At 42.3% G+C, this 21852-nt stretch overlaps 1 protein-coding gene across 3 annotated transcripts in view; it reads left to right on the top strand.

The window, feature by feature from the left end:
- Positions 1-21852, top strand: part of fmnl2a (formin-like 2a) — a 60804-nt gene that overhangs the window by 22633 nt on the left and 16319 nt on the right. For all 3 annotated transcript variants that reach the window (XM_084361621.1, XM_084361620.1, XM_084361619.1), the window contains exons 3-10: positions 1587-1667; positions 6658-6734; positions 10542-10625; positions 12523-12678; positions 17363-17471; positions 17669-17745; positions 19049-19142; positions 21070-21144. In XM_084361621.1, coding sequence (XP_084217747.1) covers positions 1587-1667; positions 6658-6734; positions 10542-10625; positions 12523-12678; positions 17363-17471; positions 17669-17745; positions 19049-19142; positions 21070-21144 — 753 coding nt within the window. The remainder of the gene's footprint in view (positions 1-1586; positions 1668-6657; positions 6735-10541; positions 10626-12522; positions 12679-17362; positions 17472-17668; positions 17746-19048; positions 19143-21069; positions 21145-21852) is intronic.

Raw genomic sequence — 21852 nt, forward strand, 5'->3', positions numbered from 1 at the left:
TCATAATATGTGATCTAATACAATAGAGTTGAAGCAAATGCTGCCTTTTATGAAGCTGATAACCTAATTAATTTTGGCTGTTGGGGAGGGAAAGGTCATTTTCAGGCTGTTGTTTTTGATGTTTGTTGTGTTTGATTCCGTTTTATTGTATTTCTGTTCGGGCTGGACAATGTTTAGATATATCATTGTCATGATATGAGACTATATGTCGTCTCAGATGTTGGATGATTGCTTTTGAGAAGATTTCAAAATATTGAGATATATATTCTAGGGTTGGGCCGATGGGCGATGGCTGCCAATCATCATGACTTAACAGACTTCACACCAGATAGCACAAAAAAGTAGTGTGTCCCCTAAGAGTTGCCGTAGGCCAGGAGGGTTGTGAAAGTTGATCTGTCTCTGTTCGATTATGACAGGAGACAAGACCTCATCCAACAATGTCATCGTCCGTCGCAATTTTTCACTCTTGACTTTGTCTTATGCCAATTCGGTCGACATCGAGCAGCCCTTATATATTGTGTAATGCTATGTAACCTAAAAATAGCTCTCCTTGAGCTGATTAATGAATGTGTGACTTCCTACTGTACTAACTGTACTCATTGACGTAGAGAGAAAATGTCTCGCATTAGAAGCGAGTCTAACAAGCAACATACAGATGTGCAGCCGCGGTCCTTGCATACTCTGGCATGCACTGACAATCCAAATCAAAGATGGATGATATATAACAGCCTAGCTGTCCCAGCTAATTGCTTAAGTCAGTATCTGTCTTCACCGTCTTTGAAGAAGACATATGAAGAATACATTTCATGAATGAAATGTCTTTAAATCTCATACTGTCTGACTCAACGTAGTGCGGTAAACAGAACCATTCATGCTGCTGTGGTGTGGCGCTCAGCCTGATCCAAATACTGTTTCCCGCTCAACACACTGATCCAAATCCAGCTCTAATCGCTTGTATTTATATTTAGAGCGCAACGGTGAGGGATTTGACCTAAAAACTGTTCTGTGCTGAACTTAAGACACCTACGCACACAGCCAAACACGTTTGGCTAGAAACCCCATGCAGGTTTTGCTTTATAGCTCATTACTAATCACAATCATTAACAGCGAAGTCGTTTATGACTACCTGCAGGCAGAACGACTCAGTCTGCTCAGTCAACAGTCAAACCTTTCTTAGTGTTCCCAGACTGTGATCAGGTATCTGAAGAGTTTCCTGCTCTCATGTACCTGTACCAAATAATATAATATATTTACATAAACAAGAACCAGGAACCACCAAGAAGCCCTCCAAGAAAATATGCTCCGTGGAGCTGGGTCATTGACAAAGGCTTGTCATGTCCACTACAGCAGAAATAGAGGGATCATTGTTGTAAGTCTCTTAAAGTAGAACTTAATCTTGGTTCCCAACAATTGAAGGATGACTCATTTACAAGCCTGTTCAGTTTTAATCTGATGGCTGTATTCTCAATGACCGTTTTAACCCTGCACCAGAGATGTGTTCAGACTTGTCAGAATGTGATTTTTATTTTTCCTTTGTTTTAATGTCGTCTCTGTCTCATTTCACTCCTTCCTTTTTTTTTTGACAGGAACGATTCCAAGTGAAAAACCCGCCTCACACGTACCTCCAAAAGCTGAGGAGTTATCTAGACCCAGCAGTCACCAGAAAGGTGAGTGCCCTCACCGACGTGCTATCCTGTTCCTCTGGCTCGGCCGTTCCACTGCTGCAGCTTTTCCTTCCCCTCTGACCCTCTATCTCTCGTCCAGGATATCCCTACAGCTGAGGAAAGATTGCACACAAGGCTTCTGGAGCAGGCAGCTCGGGAATTTTAGTTACAAAACAGTCAACAGTGTGAGTGAGTTTGTGATAAAGGAGACGGTTGTTTATCTGGAACGCCCAGGTTTGAGAAACATCTGCCCGGCTGAAGTGTCATTAAGCAAGAATCCTTGAATCCTTACCAATCCCACTGTGGCTGACAGTATGCTCCCACTCTGACCTCTCTCTGGGGAAGAGGAACAGAAAATCGTAAGAGTTGAGGCAGAGGAGAGATATAAGTGTTGGATATAGTGCTAATTGCTTGCAGCATGGCAGGAGCAAACATCAGAAGTAGCTTAAGCTTTTTTCGCGACATGATCAAAATGGTCTTATGTCACCCTAGCAGCCAGCTCTGGCTTCCCTGGCTGCTTGGAAAGGAGAAGAAGGGAGTAAGAGGAGGAGCTCCATGAAGCAAAGTATCAGCCAGCTCTCATGCATCGCCAAAATTAAGTCTTTTGGCCAGGGTGAGAGCGCTGTGGGGGTGGTGGTGGTGCTGGGAGACCGGTCTCTGTGATAAACAAATTAACCAATGGACTTTGCCAGAATAACAACAAATCGCTGAATAATTCAATTTGCACTGACTGGAATTAAAATTTTACATCACAATAAGCCAGCCAGAGCAGCAGGAGCAGAGCTGTAATGACTGTAGCAAAAGAGACAGTGCCACACGCATAGAGACACATAAAATCCTATAAAATCAAGGCATGGTTGTAGAATTAAATTTTCCCTGCTTGATTCAATTAAAGATGCAGAAATGTGTTATACAGTAGGCCTACATCTTGGATGTGATATTGTTCAGACCTGTATTATTGCTGATGTGAAGGACGGTGACACACAGTTTGGTCAGGGTTACAGTTAAGGTGTTACTGAAATAGTCAGCGTTGGTTAAAAGTAATGGATAAATCATTTAAAACGAATAGCTAAAAAAGTAGTGGATAATCGATAGCTAAAAGTTAGTTCGAGATGAACAGTTGAAACAGTTAGCTAAAAGTTGCGTTTGATATAGTTAGCTGAAAGTAATAGATATTGGTTGAATAAATAAATGATTGAAACAGCTAAAAGTTCAGGATAAAAGAGATAGCCACATCTAAACAGTTGACACAGTTGTCTAGCAGTAGCAGTTGGTACAGTTAGATAAAAGTAATAGACAAATGGCTGAAATAGCTACAGGAGCTAAAGGATACAGTTGGTATAGTAAGCAAAAAAGTAATTGATATCCTAAAAGGATAAATTACTGAATTAGTTGATAGTTGCGGATTAAAGTTTAGGATAGCTAGCTACAGCGAAACAGCTTGAATAGTTGACTAAAAGTAGCAGTTGGTATTGTAAACTAAAAGAAATGAATTCATGGTTGAATTAGCTAAGTAGGCTAAAGGATACAGTAAATATATAGCTATAAGTAGCAGTAGCAGCTCTTAAAGTAATGGCTAGGTGGTTCAACAGTAATAGAGAGATGATTGAAATAGATGGCTAAAAGTGACGGTTCAATGGTTCACACATAACCTCTGCCAAATGCAAACTACACCAAACCAATCTTCAGTCGATGGTGCTAGCTGGCAGTTCAGTTCAAAACAATTTCAAATGAGCACATTTTGGAGGATGACGAGTGGTGTTGATGAAGTTTTTGAAGGCTTCATCTGATAGGCCTGCGGAAAAGGATGAGAACTATTGTTCTAGGAGACTGATGAACTTGTGTGGTTTGCACAGGAGATCTGATTTAAAAAGGCAGGAAGCGAGAGGAGACTGACGCAGGTTAAACCAGACATAACACTAATGGTGGCAGTTTGTGCTGAGGCAGAGATAGTGTCAAGGTAAGAGAGGAAGGCTTGTTGACAGGTCGCCGACCCTGACATCTTCCCCGCTTCCTCACCTATCGCTGACATGCTTTTGAGCAAGACACTTAAGCATTTTTTCCAAAAACGTCAAACTGAGGGAGTTGGTGACGATGTTTGAGCCTCTCCGGTGTAAACGCTCAACATAGTTATGACCTCAGACAGACAAGACATCACTTCAGGTTGTTGTTTGTCTACTAGAGCTTATCTCAGCCACATCCTTCCTCTCTCTTTTGATTCAACTCTGACTAACTAACCACTCTCGATGAGGCAACATTGGAGTAACTGTCCCAACACCTCGTTGTTTATATAACATTTTGTTTTGAATGTTTAGTCTCATGAGCCGGAGACGCGTGGGATTTTTGAAAAAAAAAAAACAGTCTGCCTTGAATGGCTGCCTCTGCCTATTCCTCGCCTTGATCAGAAACTTTAAGCCGACAAGTGAACAGGAATTGCATGAGAGAGAAGGACTGAATAATGTAGAGAGGCTAGAGGGAGAGATGGGTAGAGAATGAGAGAGAGACACAAAAAAAAGAAGCACAAGAGAGGGAAAGAAAGAGTTATGGGCTTCTTTCTACATTCCTGCTCCATCCCCCTTTTCTTCCAACTCAAAACAATTGCCACTTTGTGCCGCTGTGAGGGAGCTGGAGGTCGTTGCCTCTGCTTTCCATAGGCAGGCTCCGGTGCATTCCTCTGGGCAGCTCCCAGCCAATCGGCAGCCAAGGAGGAAGAGCTGCAGTCCAACTAGTCCCCAAGAATGTATCAGCCATTGATTTGTTTCCAGGATGACCCCTCCTGAGCTCACACTCCCCAAAACCTCTCTCTTTTTTTTCTTTCTCCCCCTTCACACTCTTGGTGCTGTCTCTTTGCTTTTACTTTCCCCTTTCACAGCTCCCTCCCCGCCGCCTCCTCCTCCTCTTCTTCTTCTTCTTCTTCTTCTCCTTTCCCCTCATGTCGTCTTTCACCCTCTCCCCCCACTGTCGGCTCCTCTCTCTTCCTGCTCTCTCTTCTGTGTTGCAGCTGGTAGTACTTAAAGTGTGGAGTGTAGGGCGTTTGGTGGGAGAAGAAGAGGGAGGAGGAGGAGGAGGAGGAGGAGGACGGGGTGCCTCTGGGAGCCTGCGCAGTACCCCTAAATATGCTCTGCTCTCCACACAAACGCACAAAGGGCTCCTCCCTAATAAAAACACTCTGTTTCTCATCTCCTCATGTGCCAAACACTCACCGCCCAAGCCCAAAGACACAGACTGGAGAGAGAGAGAGAGACCCCGGCTATGGGAACTGCTCTCTTCTCTGTGGATGGTAATAATAGGTTAACACAGGGCTGAGCTCTGTTTCCTCTGTGATACAAACACATCATGGAAAGTGACCAGGCCCTCCAACCCTGGGTGGATACTTGGACCTCTTCTCTTCTCTTCTCTTCTCTTCTCTTCTCTTCTCTTCTCTTCTCTTCAAAATGTAAATATTATCAGTTTACAATGATATAAAACAGAGAAATGCAACAAATCCTCCCATTTGAGGTGCTGTAACTCAGGTTTTTTGGGCCTTTTTCTGCCTGAAAAGGATGTCAAAAGATATGACATGGGCTTACTCACTTGTTGGAGACTGAAATTACTGTCACGACTGTCTGTTAAATATTTAAAGCTTCAGCAGGGAGATGATCCAAAGGAGATAAAATCCTCCAAAGTTGACCTATAAACATGTTTTATTTGTACAAAAACGCGTAAAAACCACAACTTTTGATCAACTCGTTGATTAACTGTCTAATCTTTTATATATGGATGACATCATATCCCTGGATTAACCCGTAACTGCTGCTAACTGTAGCCGCCTTTAGCTTGTAAGCTGTGCAGCTAGCGTTTTTGGACTGGGAGCTCTGGGACCAGGCAGGTGCTGGTGTTTACACGATAGCACAGGAGCTTTGAACTGGGAGGGGTTGAGGCTAGCTGGTTAGCACGCTAACTTCAGTAAATATCTTCTGAAACAAAACACTCCGACAGTGTAATGTCAGAACTTCTATTTATTCACGTTCTCTTGATTGTTTTCGTTAACTTTCGAATGTTTGAAAAAGAAACAAAACCCTTAAGAAATGTTTTATCTTGTGGTTGTTTACTTAAAGTTACAATATTTACAAAAAAGCCAGCTTTGAAGAGATGACGTTTTGGACAGCACGCAACCAAACTTAAGCTTGATCCTTTTGACATACTGTAATATTTTTAACCTCACACGTGAAGTGATAACGTTTTTTTACGTCCTCCTCTGATGCAACACTCACACTCCCTCTCTTCAGGGATTCCCACTCCTGTGCGATCACCACTGGTCATTCACTTTTTTCTTGTTTTGTTGCTGTGGTTGTGTAACAGCCTGAAGAGCCTTTTTGTTTTCATTTTTCTGCAGATCACCCGCTGTCAGAGGCTGAAATCAAAGAGGAACCCGCTCATGTTCTCCGCTCTGTTGTTTTTCTGTTTCATTCCCTGGCAGCTCATGCCTTCATGCTCATCCCTCACCCTCTTAAAGCTGTAGCCACAGTAACGAGTAAAGAATGTGTGTGTGTGTACCTGTGTGTTTGTGTGGCGGCTGGGTGTCCTCGCAGGGCTTGAGAGGTAACCAATTAGGTTACTTGATTTTATCACGGTGCTAGCAGGAGGGATTACTGCTATATAAAGAAGCAATGTGAGCAAACAAGATAACGGGAGCTGTTCCATATTCACAGTTTCCAATGAGTCAGCTTCTCTGTAAGCCTGTTGAATCGTTACTGGCAAGGAAAAGGCCCACTTAAGAAATCTTATTAACAACCAAATCCCAACCTTGATTTTTTTTGTATTATGTAATCAGTGCACGGTTTGTCTGCTTTCACATTCAAATGTCACTGCGGTTTGTCTCTTGTTTTTCTGACCTTTCAGTCATTTAGAAAGTCCTCTCCAGCCAAAACATCCCAGCGCTACCACTCGATGATTTACAGTTCTAGTCGTATGAGAAAATATTAACTCCCCTCCTTTTCTTTCCCCTCCTCAGAAATTCAGACGGAGGGTTCAGGAGTCCACCCAAGTCCTGAGAGAACTGGAAATTTCGTTGCGGACCAATCATATAGGGTGAGTCACTGCAGGATTGTGTGAAGCTTGAATGTCCCGGACCTGGTTATATTAGATTCAAGGGGGGAAAAAGTCTGACATTCCAGACACCCGGAGACGTTGACACTAACCACCGCCACCATCCCCCATTCATCTCCAGCCTAATATTACACAGAAAGCCATGTGGCGATGGAGAAAAGATGAATCGATTGATTGTTCGGTACGGCTGACACATGAGCAGCCTCTGGAAGGAAAACACATTTTTCTTGCAGTACTTGAGCTGCAACTACTTGATACATGAGTGGTACTGTTGAAGAGGTTGCTAAAGAGATCATGATTTCACAACAGATTAAAAACCCTGCAGTATTCATGTGTAATTCCAGGTATTCCAGGCTAACAGGCCTCAACCTGCTGCAGCTGATATTGATTCAGTGTTGTATAGTCAAGCCTCAAGGAAAGATCGATATCACAACAACAGCTCAGTGTTTTGTCTCCCTTTAGATCAGGGGGCCTGTCTCTGTGATCGGAGACCCTGATACACTGTGATGGATTGCTCCGCATCATTAATGAGGCCTAATGCATTCTGGGATATGTAGGATCCACAGGCCTCATTTATCAATGCAACATCTAAAAAAGATAACAAATGATTTCACTTTATGTGATGGGTAAATAAAGAATAAGATACGGCAAGAATTTTAGTGTCAATATGTCAAAGGTGCCTGTGTGATGTGTTGCAGAGATGTCTACTGAAGTTAGCATGCTAACCAGCTAGCCCTGGTTTTCATCTTGTCTTCTAATCAACCATTCTTATTTCATGCAGTATGACAGAAACAACAGAAAATAGTGGCATTAAAGGGGAACTCTGCCAATTTTACACATCCAAGTCTGTTTATATGTCTTGTGGTGGTTTACTGCATAGATTGAAAAAGTGGTATAAAGGCTTTTGTGGCTCCAGTGGGAGCTGCATGACTCAATACTGACTGTACTGAGGTTTTAACTTGGAAAGAAGTGAGCTCTGTAGCCTGCTCCTTCAAGGCCATACCAAAACTTTCAGCAGTTGCATTGTGGGTGATGTATGCGCTTGTTTTTGACAAGGAAGAGGAATTCAAGGGAGGAAAAAAAGAGCATATTTGTGGTTTGGCTGCATCAATTTTTTAATCGTTTTTTTGTGAGTCCATCTGGAATACGACAATGTTGTAGAAGTACAATGATAAATCAGTGGAGGTCTTAATGGCATAATTTCACCGCGAGGGAAATCATTACCTTGTTTTCCAATAAGAGTGGAGTTGTGTGTCTTGAAAGATGGCTGAGCATCACTTTTTGCTGACATGGTTGAAAGCAGAGTTGGTTGCGTGGTCAGGAGTGCTTTAAAATGTACTCACATGCTCAACCACACAAAAACTTGATCAATCAGATTCAATCGTTTGTATATAAAGCACCGGGATTGTTTGGCAGGAATGAGGATGAGGGCTAGCAGCCTGGAGGGATGTCTAAGGTGGGCGGTCAAAGGAGACATGGAGACCCCCTCAAGGACAGGAAGAGGAAGCCGTGACGGCCATGAGAGCGTCCGCTGTCCACAGACTGTTGTGACAGCAAAGATGCTGAGGCACGCTGATTACACAACCGTCACAAGATCTCAAACACAAACACACGTTATCTAAACTACTGTACATCCTTTAATCCCTCTGTTTTTCTCTTTTCCTCCCCCCTACATACATATTACTTTACTCCTGATTCACTCGGTCTCACACAATTCATCTCGTGTTTCTGACAACACCGTCTCTCACACGCCTCCACACACTGATCAGATTCTGCTCCTCAAACCAAAATAAACTCCCGACCACAGCCAGAGAGGATGTCCGTCTGGCAAACCAGTCGAGGCGCTGTTTACTTGGATTATCTCATTTGGGAGACCTTACGTTGGTAAACTAGATTACATAAATAATCTGCCTAATCTAGATTAGACAATGAGGCATTAGCATAATGGCAGAGGGACAGGGAGAGAGATTGAGATCGTACCAGGAGGGGGGTTGGCGAGGGAGCAAGATGTCACCCGTTCAGACAGTGAATGATTACCGCTTCTTTTCAGAGGTGAAACAGGAATATCAGCACCATGTAGGCTGCGTATAATAGGCAGATTGTCCCTGTATGAGCCCTGCTGCCGATAACCCCGGCCCCCTGCCTGCCTTCCTGCTCCTCACATGTTGCTCAGTGGTCAACAACATGTGGTGAATGGGAGGATTGTTAGCTAGTGTCCTGCCGTAATGATTACCATGTGGCCCGACAAGACTACACCTCCGGGGCCTTTAAAACACGACTAGCCCCACCAGGCACCGCTTTACTGGATGCTCTCGTTAGCCTTGGTCGCTCCCATGCAGTTACACCACAGGGGAGCTAATAAAGAAGCAGCTAGTGGATTTTTAAAGCAGTTTAGCCTTACATCTTCATCAGCACGGTACCACTCAAAAGCCTGGCTGTGTGTCATTATGTTTATGCCCTGCAAATTTCTCTAATCACAAAGCAATCAGGCCTGTCGAAGCAGTTGGGGCTCCAATAAATAGACACGAGCACCCTCATAGGATGCGATTAAATAAAGATGTTCTGGGATTCAGCTTATGGTGCTTATAAATATGGAGGTAAAACAGCACATGCCAAAGGTAGCGGGAGCTTTCCTGTGAAAAGCTCGGGGTTTTTCTGTGCAGAATAAAAAATGAAAGCATGCAGAGTGCTGAATGGGTGGCCCACTTCAGTGCCTGCAAGGAAGGTGAGAATGGGCTTTTGATCATTCTGGGGGCTTGTCTTTACCAGAGTAGAAACTGTGTGTCTGTGTGAGTGTGTTGTAGAGGAAACAGTCAGTAATGAGATTCTGGATATGTGTGTGGATGCCTCTGCTTTTGCAAACACATGCATGCGTGATATGTTTGCTGCTCTGAGCCAGGAAGCTTTGAAGTTTTTTTTCAAACGGGTCATTACAATTTTTCTTGGCAAAGTGAGGGAGAAACTGAAGGAGAGTGGGGGAATAATCTGAAAACATCTGGACACCAAGGTCAGGTATGGCCAAAGGCTGCAGAGAGGGTTAGAAACAGGAAGTAACACATTATATACCATTCAAATAAATAGTCTCAGAACTATCTTAGTGTTAATTTGTAGATCCTTCGACTGAAAGACCTGTGATGGTGATGCATGTCAGATATTAGACATGTTTAACATTAAAACATCACTCACTAAACAAGGAAAATTGAAAATATTACCTCAGACCACAGCATTTAGTAGAGATGTAAGGATGCAGGATGTGGATCTTTTTCAGCCGATACGACAACCAATAATTACCTGCTTCTCGAGGCTGATACCAATAATTCACATTTTAATATTTTAGAAATAAGTTCATAACCTGTAGTTTATTTGCACATGAGGTTAGGAAAGACTCAAATGAAGTTGCTCTGTTGTTGTTAGCGGTGCTGGCTCAGGCTTGTGTGAGCTGACCAATCAGAGCAGACTAGGTATTCAGGAGGGGGGACTTAAAGGGACAGGACCTAAAACAGAGCCTTTCAGACAGAGGGGGAATACAGTGCTGCAACACTGGACAGTATGAGAAAACTGATGTGTTTTTTGAGCACTATAACATGTAAACCTAATGTAGTAGTCACCCAAAATAAAATGATGGACCTGAAAATGAGCATGATATGTCTCCTTTAAAGTCAGAAACGGGTATAACGGCAGCTGGTTCTTGCTCTAACTGCTCGAGATCTCTCGACAGAAACTGACCACATGATTTTATAGAAGTTTGTGTGCTTTTGTTGAGTTATACTTGTTTCCGTCTCTCCTCAGGTGGGTGAGAGAGTTCTTAAATGAAGACAACAAAGGCCTGGACGTGCTGGTGGAGTATCTTTCTTTTGCACAGTATGCCGTCACGTAAGTCACTACCAGCTCTTTCTCTCTATACCACCACTATAGTCTATATGCCGAACCGACAAGCAACACAATGCTGCTATTCTGCACAGCCGCTGATGCATCTCCACACAGCACCACCACCGCCACTGCCATCACTTGTGGCTGCTGCCTGGTTGTCAGAAACACTGAGTCACTCGGGGCCCATTGCTGACACATTGGCACTGTGTATTATACCAACCATAGACTTCTATTCATAGATTGACGGTGCGATTATTAGTCAGTCACAAGGTCCCTGTTCAGGGCCAAAGAGCCACGCAGTTAAATTTCTAATTCACTCCCCCACTTCACCATATGTCATTATGGTCTGTCCACATTATGAATGGTTCGCAGTAAAAGTGTGTTTACCCTCAGAACCACTGCAGCAGCATTTAAAACGACCAGTCTGAAATAGATCATAACAGGTATGCTGTAACTAGCAGCTCTTTCCAAGGTTTCTTCCAAGTACAACAGAACATGAGACCTTTTTGCTTACCTACAGTATTATGTGTAAACCAAAAATCTGAAATTCTAGCTTTAGCACTGCAGTTGAGCATATTTTCACCTCTGCCAGCGCTCATTAATACTAATGCTGGACCAAAATATGAGAAACAGTAAATGGGATTTAAAACGGATACTGTATAGACTGCTGCGGGGATGACGTATTTTTGTGGACTAACCTGCAATTTATCTTTTATAAGATTTATAATTCAAACACGGGTATTTACTGACGTATTTTGTCTTGCGCTCATATTAACCACGGACCATACTTCAGGCATTTAATCAAAAACAGAAAGCCCATTTAAAAATGTTGACTTATTTCCAGGTTTTAAGATTGGGGCTTGTTAATGGATGAGGCTTGTTTGGTTTGGCTTTAGCGGTTTGCAGTGCTGGCAACATGCTGGTTAGCGTAGCATGTTAGTTGTCTCTTATTATCTCATTGTTCTAAATTTGATGTACTTGCATGATTCTTACAACTTTTGGGTTATAGCCACTTGGTTTGATGCTTTTATTGTAAGTAATCAGCTAAATGATTGTAGACTAATGTAGTAGTCTTAGCTAGTCTCGGGTTTTACGAGCAGGCTACAAACCAAAGTTATTTGTACTGGAGTGGATAACATCATGACTTTCTAAAGAAGTTATATTCTGGATAGAAACATATTTTGTCTTAGCTAGGTTTGCTCTAGCTTTTTTTTGCTAGAACAAGTAGCGTCAGAGTCTGATGTCAACTAAGTGTTAACTTGCTTTAGCGTTAATATTTAACTGTCACTGTTATGTTTTAAATAAAGTTTATTTTCAACTATAAAATTTACCGTCTCAGTCACGGCATTAGTAACCGAATTCTAAGAATAAAAAAAATAGTTAATCTTATTCACCATTTGTGAAACTGATGTAGGCTAATAACAATTTGGTAAATAGCTGAAGTGGATAACAATGTTTTTTATTGTTATTTTGTTTTTGTTGTTATTTATTCCCCTTCTTGTGCCAGGGTAAGAAAGAAATCTTCATTTATTTCATAACCTTTAATAACTTTCTTTCACATAAAAAAAGATTCTTATTTTTAAAGCAACTGCCTCAAAAACCTTTTAAGCTTCCAATATGGCCACTGACTCGATGTTAACAACTTTTTCAGTACTTAGCCTTACACACTGTTGGCAGGGATGTCACGAGCCAGCACCTCATGACTGTACCAGCACAAAAAAATGTTGGCAAACAACAGATAAACTTCAGCCAGCGACATCAGTGAATGTCATGTCATTTTTTGACAGAGCAGTCAAAAAGGCAAAACTGATGATAAAAAAATGATATCACCACTACAATACCAACTTGATGCCTGCTGCGTTGGTTTCTCATTTTGTGTCTTGTTTTCATTGTGCGACAGGTTTGATGGAGACTGTTTGGAGAACAACCCCGAGGCTGTGATGGATAAGTCTAAACCCTGGAGCCGCTCTATAGAGGACCTACATGGAGGAAGCACCCTGCCGTCACCCATCACCGGGAACGGCATCACACGTGCTGGGCGACATTCCACGTTACGGTACGATGCACACGCTTATTGATGGTTAGGAAGATTCAACGTTCAGTGTGTGTGTTTGTGTGATTTGTAACAGCTATTTTTGCCTTTCAGGGTCCTTTTTTCCCCTCTTATTGTTACCCGTGTTAAGCCGGAGCTATGTGGTCGTATTGTGATTATTTTGAGAAGTCACACAATTCATATGATGCCTCAGCAGCTCCTTTATGTGGTCATGAGGTCTGTAAGACTTTAAATGGCTTAAGACCCATTTCTGCAGCCGGAGGCAACATAACATTTGTCCAGATAATTTGGATTGTCAAACTCACGCTGGTTTTTACACAATAATTACATACAATTTTTCATATTACAGACGATGCAGCAGAAGGAAAAGATCTCTTTTATGGAGCAAATCTTTTTTTTTCTGTTTTGTTTTGATGAAGACCAAACCGAACATTTTAACTCCAAATCCTTCACACAGAGGATTTCACAGCAGTTAATTCATAAGCCCATGCTAATGTATGCTCTGAAGCATAAATCCCATTCAGTTGTGCATTATTTTGCTAATCCTCCATGTCATTCCATTGATGTTTCAGCACAGCACTTTTTTCCCCTTAGTTTTCTTTCGATGTACTCAAATGAACAGTTCACCTCAAAATCAAAATACATACTGTATTTTTCCTCTTAGCTGTAATGCTTTTTATCTGTGTAGATTGTGTTGGTGTGAGTTGCTGAGTTTTGGAGATATCGGGCCTAGAGATGTCCGACTTCACTTGAATATAATGGAACTCAATGGCACTTGGCTTGAACAGCAAAACCAAACATTTGATAAAGTCAACAGTAGTGTCTCTTTCCAGAAATCAGGACCTGGGTACTCAAGATCAGGGGTCTCCAACATGGGCTCCTTAAACCTAGACTGTCTCCTAATACATGTAACCCATTAAATGTACAACAGTGTTTCCCACACATATAAGTATGTTTGGCGACCCATTTTATCCCTTTTCCTATTTATTTTTGAATCCGTCCCTCCATATTAGTCTGTTCTTGAGGTAGCTCTCAGTCTCAAAGAGGTTGGTGACCCCTGCTCCAGTCATCAGTTCTTTAACAACATGTTGTAACTTTTTTTCTTGTGTGTGCATCTACTCATGGACCGGACGCTTGTGTCATGGGATGCACACTTTAACTGGCGTCCTCCTCAGCTGAGCTGTAATGTTAGTTAGTGTAGTTAGTTAGTGTACAACAAGGTTGGCGGATTATCTTAAGTAACCAGGTCATAATGTCTAGAAAATCACATTGTTGTTGAGTCTTTAAAATGTATTTTTTAACACTTTGAGCACCACAAGCCGAGTGCCATCTGGTTCCATTATATTCGAGAGAAGGCAGACATCTTTACAGCGGATATCTCCAAAACTGTGCAACTCACACCAAAACAATCTAGACCGATAAATAGCACTAGAGGTAAGAGGAAAATCTCAATTTTGGGGTGAACTGTGCCTTTAAGAAAAAAAAATAAAGAAAATGTAGCTTAGAAAAAACTTTTTCACTGTGTTGCTCTCCGTTGTAGACAGTTATAGATATGAACGGTGTGTCTTGTTTGTAAAGATTATCAGAAAATCAATGCAAAATATAGTTTTTCATGGGAACAACCTGATATTCAACAGTCACCAGACAGTCAGGCCTCCTTGTGTCATCCCCCTCGAGCACATACAGTGTGTCTAACAGGTCTTCAGTGAGGCTAACTGTCTCTTCTGTTCTGTCCTCCGGTTCGTCCATAGTCATCTCCTCTTCTGTCTGCCAGTCTTCGACAGCAGGCAGGTTCACTTTGCTGGCTGACTGAGCTCTCTGCAGCCGTAACCCTGCATCCCTGCTCCCTCCCAAGACACACACACATACACACACATACAAATCCCCCTGCCTCATTGTACGTTATACCTCCCTGCTAGCGCTGCCCGGTTTAATTGTCCCGCTGTCTGTGTCTGGGATGTGAATTATTTGTACTGCCAGCCTCCCCTCCTGCGCTTCAGACTGAGTTCTCCTTTTCCTCGGAGCAAATGGGTTTCTCTGCACTCATTGTTCTTGCCTCTGTGCCTGTGTGCTGCTTGTGTGGCTCCCTAAATGCCATTCTGTGCAGAAGCTAGCCTAGTTTCTACAAAGGCCCTGTAAAAGCTTAGGCTTTTACTCTGCTACACGACCACTGGGGATAGATTAGGTAGCCTCTGAAAGTCTTCTGTATTTTGGATACATTATCTTTGAGACGTCACACTAATTAAGAAGCATTTGCTCTGATCTGCTGTCAGTTTTAAAATTCCTAATGTCCATTATACAGAATATTTTTTCCCTTTTTAATGTGTTGTCACGCTTAGATTAGCTTTGAGTTTGAATAATGTAAGCTCAGTAACTGGGTGTTGAAATAAGATCTGTGTGTGTCTTCTACAAACTGCCATCTTGAAGGACCATGAGCACACTGAACTGTCCAAAGTGCTCTCAGATCAGACGGTATGTGTGAAGAGCTACATGGAGCTAGAGATAGGTAGCTGTGTTCGACCTGTGGTTTTATAGATTGTAGTTGTAGTGGTTGATGTTGTTCTGTGGTGTGATTTAGAAGATCCTCTGTTTGTTGTGCTCGTGCCGTTTTGAGAAAATTAGCAGAATTAGTTTTGTCTTCACATATATCTACATATATCTACATATCTACACTCATATATACTCATATATATATATATATATATATATATATATATATATATATATAAAAAAACAACTCCAAGGCACTCACTTTTAAACTATTATAAATGCTTTTATCGCCACCGCATGCTCATGTTTAGACCTTTTAAAACAAACTCAGACTCATTTCAGCATCAAACCTTTGACTCCCTGACGAAGGCTTGATGCCGAAACTAGGAATCGCTGGGAACTATTCAGCGGTATTTGATTATTCGAAGATCTGCTGTTTATATGTACTTAAGCAAATAGCGGCACAGGCTTATACTGACCTTGTGTGGAAGAGACCGTGCTACACAAGTTTTACTGGAGCCTGGTAATAATAGCTCAGTTCTACCAAGGCCTGTAATGACGAGATACCTGGTGGTATCGCGTTATTTTCAGGCGCCAGTAATGACAAGGGAAAAAACAATGGAAATATGTGATTTTTGAGACATAACCATAGTCGCATGAACTATTCCATTTTTTTCTGATTTAACGACTATTTGAAAATTCAAAAATGATGGCCCATTCTTAGCTGAATTGGTAATGTAAGTCTAAATCATTTTTAAAATAATAATTTGATGCCTTTTTATTGGAGAGCGAACAGAAAATGACATGTAACATACGTCCCCTCACCAGACTCAAACCAGGAGTGTTGCGATTACAAAGTCAGCAACTTAAACCTCGAGGTCACCAGAATGTCCAGCATACCTTCATATCTACCACATCTACCTTACTAATATCGGTGTAACTTCTTCTTTATTCCATCTCCAACTTAGAAAATGTTTTACACAAGATCAGAAAAAAGACACCATATTACTCTGATCCTGGCTTCCTAACAAGAAATGATCTTAATCTTTCTTATCTCTGGGACCTCCTGTCCCCATATTACAGTGTCACAGACCTGAGATCCTTTATCTGTGTCTGTCTTTCAACTGTTTCCGTTTCCCTTTGATTGTCCTTATTTTGACTGACACCATCCTGAATGTATTTCCCCTGTCCTATTGTCTGATCTTGTCTGTAAAGCCTCTCGGATCGACTGTGTTGTATTTGATGTGTTATGTAAAGTTTAGCTGAGTAATTTCAGACGAGTCCAAGCAGGTCAAGGTATTACATTTTGCGGGCGTTGTGTAATCATTTATCAACGTTATCGTGAACCTTGGTGTGAGATTAAGAAATAGTGTTACTCATTTCCTGCTTGCTGTGCCACGCCTCAGTGTGGCTGTTGATTAATCGGGATCGGAAAAGCCCCGAATGAAGTCCTTTAAGGTTATTTTTACTGCTGTGTGACACACAAACTCACACAGTAAATATCAGCACAAACTTAACATTTGTTTTCCAGTTTATTAAAGAATACTTAACTATCTTTGTCCAAACCATCTAGCCGACAAACAAACACCACGTTGTGACTCACAGAGGAGTCACGCCTTCAGACATGCAGGCTAACACGAATCGGCGTGTCTATCAGTAGCCCGAGGACACATTTTTCTCCAGGACTCGGGCTGGTAATGGAACCTCGTGACAAAAGTCTGAAAATAAACTGTTTTACTCGGACCGACTGTGCATATTATTCAGTAATACTGCTGCTGCAGCATTTCTCTCTTTATTGTGAGAGCTGCGCCGGGAGAAAAGGCCTCGTTTCTGTCCACACAAAGCTGCACAATCACCGAGCTGCATGCAAATGACTGGCCTCTATTGTGCAGGCTGTAAGTGATATCTTTGTGGAGGACATAAAATTAAAACAATTGAAAGAGTGGCATCCTGTGGCCCCTGGTGAGGCTGTAGATTATATGGTCTTTGTGTGTGTGTTAATGTAAGGTGGCGGGGCAGTTTAATAGCCTCACTATGTGGAGGAGGCTCATTCACTAACGGCATCTGTTTTTCTTACTTCTAGTACACTTGTGTTTGTGCTCAGATGCTCATACACTCAACACCTGTTTAAGTAAAACCAGCCTGGTTTCCTTTTAATCACCGATGTGTTTTTATCCTTTCCATCGTTTGGTTTCAGTTGCAACACGCTGCCGAGTCGGAGAACTCTGAAAAACTCCAGGCTGGTCTGCAAGAAAGACGACGTCCACGTCTGCATCATGTGCCTGCGTGCTATCATGAACTACCAGGTCAGTCCTCGAAGGAAGCGTGTCCTTCTGGACTAAAGCACACTTATCTAACGGAAGCCAAATTCAATTTGTTCCACTGCCAGTTCTCCATGTTTCATTTATTATGCAGAGGAATGCTTCTTCTGTGCCTCCTCTTCTCTGTTAATTAGCTTATTTGTCTCCGTCTGACTCCCTCCTGTTTGTTTCTCATCCCGCAGTATGGCTTCAACATGGTCATGTCACACCCACACGCTGTGAATGAAATTGCACTAAGTCTCAACAATAAAAACCCAAGGTAAGTAAAAGCATAAAGTTAAAGATGACTTGACAGTCCATGTAGGATGCTTGTTAACATTAAAGGAACAGATGAATTATCCAGTCAATATCTACATTAACCACTGAAGTTTGGTAGTCCACAAAACTTTTCTGGAGCCTCGCAGCAAAACACTGTTGCAGCATTCTCCTAAAACTTGAAATAGATGGGGATTTGTTCTAAAACGTAAAAAACAGTTCATTTTTGGGTGAACTCATCTTTTATAAGACTATATAAGCGTATTATTAGCATCACAAACACCTTTTTTGGTTATAAGACATGTATAAACGCCGCTAAGAAACTTGCATAGATGCTTAATAAAAGCCTTATGAGCTTCTTATAATTGTTTATAATAACATTACAAACACATTTATTGAGTTTACTCGCCTATTCTGTCTTTGTTGAAACTTTTCAGAGCTTCCTTTGCTGCTTTTTTAGGATTAATGCATACGTTATTGTTCATTTATTGGCAGTTAACTCTGCGAGAACAATACATTATTCACTTGCTCTTCATCTACAGGTTATCTGAAGGTTTTTATGTCTCTCTTTGCAAACAAACATAGACAATAACACATTTGATACATTTGAAGCTCAACAAATCCAAGTATTTCACCAACAAAGACCAAAATCCATAATGGAGCATTCAACATGAGCCTCAGTGCACCTGCACAGTCTGATCCAGAGTGAGTGTCTTTGTAGCTCCGGGGCACATTCATGCAGACAGACGGGTCAGGGCACCGCTGGCACACTCCACTGCACTGGCAGCTGCTCACTGAAACAGCCAGCAGAAGGACTCACTTCTCTCTCTGTGTGTGGCTCGGCGTGCGTGTGTGTTTTCACTTCATGCCTGCGAGGCTCAAGGATTTCCTCAAAAGTGGACGTGAAACCACTCCGCATCACCTGTCACATAGAGAGATCCTGCTTCGCATGAAGAGGAGAGAGTGGACGCACAGGATGTGCACACACACACACGGATTAGTCCTGAAGTATTCATTTTTTGTCCCTGCTTTTTAATCCTATCTGATAAGATGAAAATGAACATTTTTTTCATTTTTTTTCAATGAGTTATTTAATGTAGACCTCTTATCCTTGATCTACAGCTGTATGATTTAAAATACATTAATTGTGATACATTCTGCTCCACACAGAGGTTTCAGCGCTGGCAGGATGTTATATCACCCTGTTTTTCACTTTGTTTGCTCCGTGTTTAAGTACAGGTTTGCCGCAGCTTTGGCGCTTGTCATTTACTAACCATCCCTGCCTTTATTTTTTCCCTGTTTCGCAGAACGAAAGCCCTCGTCCTGGAGCTCCTGGCGGCAGTTTGTCTCGTGAGAGGAGGCCACGAAATTATTCTCTCCGCGTTCGACAACTTTAAGGAGGTACGGGCTGCACTGAGAGAGAGAGAGAGGGGAAGCGGGGGTCTGAGGAGACGAGTATGTCATTACGTTTCAAGCGGTGACTCAGCCCTGGAGGAATGCTCCCCCAGGCGCACGTGAGACCGGCGGATTCCTCGCTCTTGCATCTAGGAATGAGCTTTTTTGTGCACAGATTACAGACAGTGGTTTAGCTGCTTAACACAGGAGGACTCGCTTGGCGTCCAGAGACAACAGTTACGTGTGTCCCAGAGGGATTTGGCAGACGCATCAAAGCTCAGAATGGCAGAGAGAAAGATGTAACGGACAGCCTCGTCTGACCCTTGCCTCTCTGGATGAGGTATTCTGGCTGCCGGAGAAAAAGGGTGGTTTCTGATGGAGTGGGCGCTAACGGCAGCCCCATTTTGTAGCATACGGCCCGCGAAAATGGGCCGACCGCAGTTAATGCAATATTTACACCCCTGAATGAAATATTGAGTGTTGCTCTCAGTGGCATTAGTTGGAGAATGAGGCTTAGGGAGAGGCTCGTCTAATGAGATGAAGGTTAGTGTAATGATAGTGTAGGCAGCTGGGAGCATCTGAGGACATGTTTCTGTATCCTTCCTGCAGAGATCGGTTGTTTAGTTGTAAAGTGACACTCAAATGTAGCGTCATTACATCTAGTTTGCTAAGTGACTTTGATATCGCGGGTTTAATGGAGATGGAGAGGCTGCAGGCTGAGAAACGTTGTTCAGAGGTTTTTGGATACACACACACACGCACACACACCCCTCCTCTCTCTTCCTCCCTTCCTTCTCAATACTTTATCATGCTCCATCTCCTTCATTGCCCTCCAGATGAACTGTCTGAACTGCAGAGCATCTCCCTCTCCCTCTCTGCTCTTTTCTGTCTCCCAAAATCTGGTTCAAATGGGCTTCACTGGCAGGACGAGAAACTCCAGAATGGAGTGGTAAAAGTTGCACCACAAGCAGTACTGAACACAGATGTACAGTGTACTGCTAATTTCAAATTAATTATCCCTCTGTAATTTTCTCCCTTTCTCTGAGTTTATGGCAAGCTGTGATGTATTTAGCTGCTAACGTCATTTAATTATTTATCCCCACCAAGGTTCAAGGTATCTTTGTTTTCCCCAGGGGCCAATTTCTTGTACAGTCAGCAGTAGGCACATGACAATCAGGCAACAATAGCTAAACAAAGAAAAAGAAATTACAACAATAAATACAAACGACCGTATCATATTCAGCCATTTAAAAGGCCAAAAGCAGCTGACAAATGAGTTCTTAAGTGCCAAATGTATCTGTCCTAACCTTGTACAGATGTGTGAGGTCGTTTAAGGTTGTGCCTGCAGTGTTGCTGCGCACTCTCGCAACACCCTACAAGTCAATTTCTGTTTTTGAGGGTAAGTGGTCCTTACCTGCAGACGAAAGAGAATGTGAGAACAGTTATTAATCATTTTTTTAAAAGCACGTTCAACATTTAAAGGTTGCACAAACTCAACAGCCTTACCATTAATCATCGCAGGAGAGTTGACTGTAGGATCCTTTCTAACATCTGTTTTCATCTCTATTTATATCGGGGTCATCACTGTCGAGGAGAGACACGACGACTAAACCATAGGCTTAATGATGCCTCACATATTGGCTCTGACACTCATCCACAAAACAATACTGTGGATAGAGAGCGTTCATTTCTAGTGTGACTGACGCTAGCCGCTGTCAGCTGTAGCTACAGTTAGCCAAGTTAGCTCAGTCAGCTGTGCAGCTGTGTTATTTTCCTCGTCAGATAGCTGTTTTGTGTGAAGGTGAAAACGAATAATAAACCTCTTAACAACAAGAGTGTTCTCGTCTTAGGAGTCGCTGGTGTCATTTATGCAAAAATCATTTTGAGTTGCTCTTAAAAGCTGGACTGAAGTGAGATGTCGTTTGTCGTGCAGGTGTGTATGGAGACGCAGCGGTTCGAAAAGCTAATGGAGTATTTCAAGAACGAGGACAACAACATCGACTTTATGGTAAGTTCACACATACACACACACGCACACACTTGAACACACGCTCTCTCTAATGGCTTATTGATCGCTCTGCAATCCCTTGAAAATCCTTCATCACCCTGCAAACTGCAGATGGTTTGAAAGTTTTTTGAGCCGGAAAAGCCCTGAGTGAAGTTTCTTCACTATCGCTGTCAGACGTTTAGAGACGGTGATTACGACTAGCTGTAATCTTTAGGTTAGGCAGGTGCACGGGGAGCCGCAAAGGTCCAGATGTTATTAAATAAAAACGTGACTCATAGTTTTTGTTAGAAATAAAGATATTTTTAACATTTTGAGCACGTGTGTCCTCAAATGTTTGTCCAAAGTCAAAAATAACTCCATGAAGAGACTCATTTTGTTCCAGTTTGACGGCTCACAGGGCTATCAGTCTGTGTGTGAGCCCTCTAATTTCTCTCATCAGAGCAGAAACTACAGCTGTGTGGTGCAGTGCATCAAGGAGGAGTGGCTGTGAGCAAGGAATCCATGCGAAGTCTGTCATTTCCTGGCCGAGTAGTGCTAATTAGCCTGGCAGATAAGAGTAAAAGACACTGTGAAGAAAGTGCCAACTTAGACGTGATTTCATCCAGTGTGTGTCTTTTTAATTGATGTGAGACAGTGAAAACCAACAGATGCCGTGTTTGAATAGGCCTTCAATAGGACTTCAGTCTCAAATCCCCCCACAGTCCCTCT

This window comes from Pagrus pagrus (genome assembly GCF_965226575.1).
Source record: "Pagrus pagrus genome assembly, chromosome: 9".
In the NCBI taxonomy this organism is placed as follows: domain Eukaryota; kingdom Metazoa; phylum Chordata; class Actinopteri; order Spariformes; family Sparidae; genus Pagrus; species Pagrus pagrus.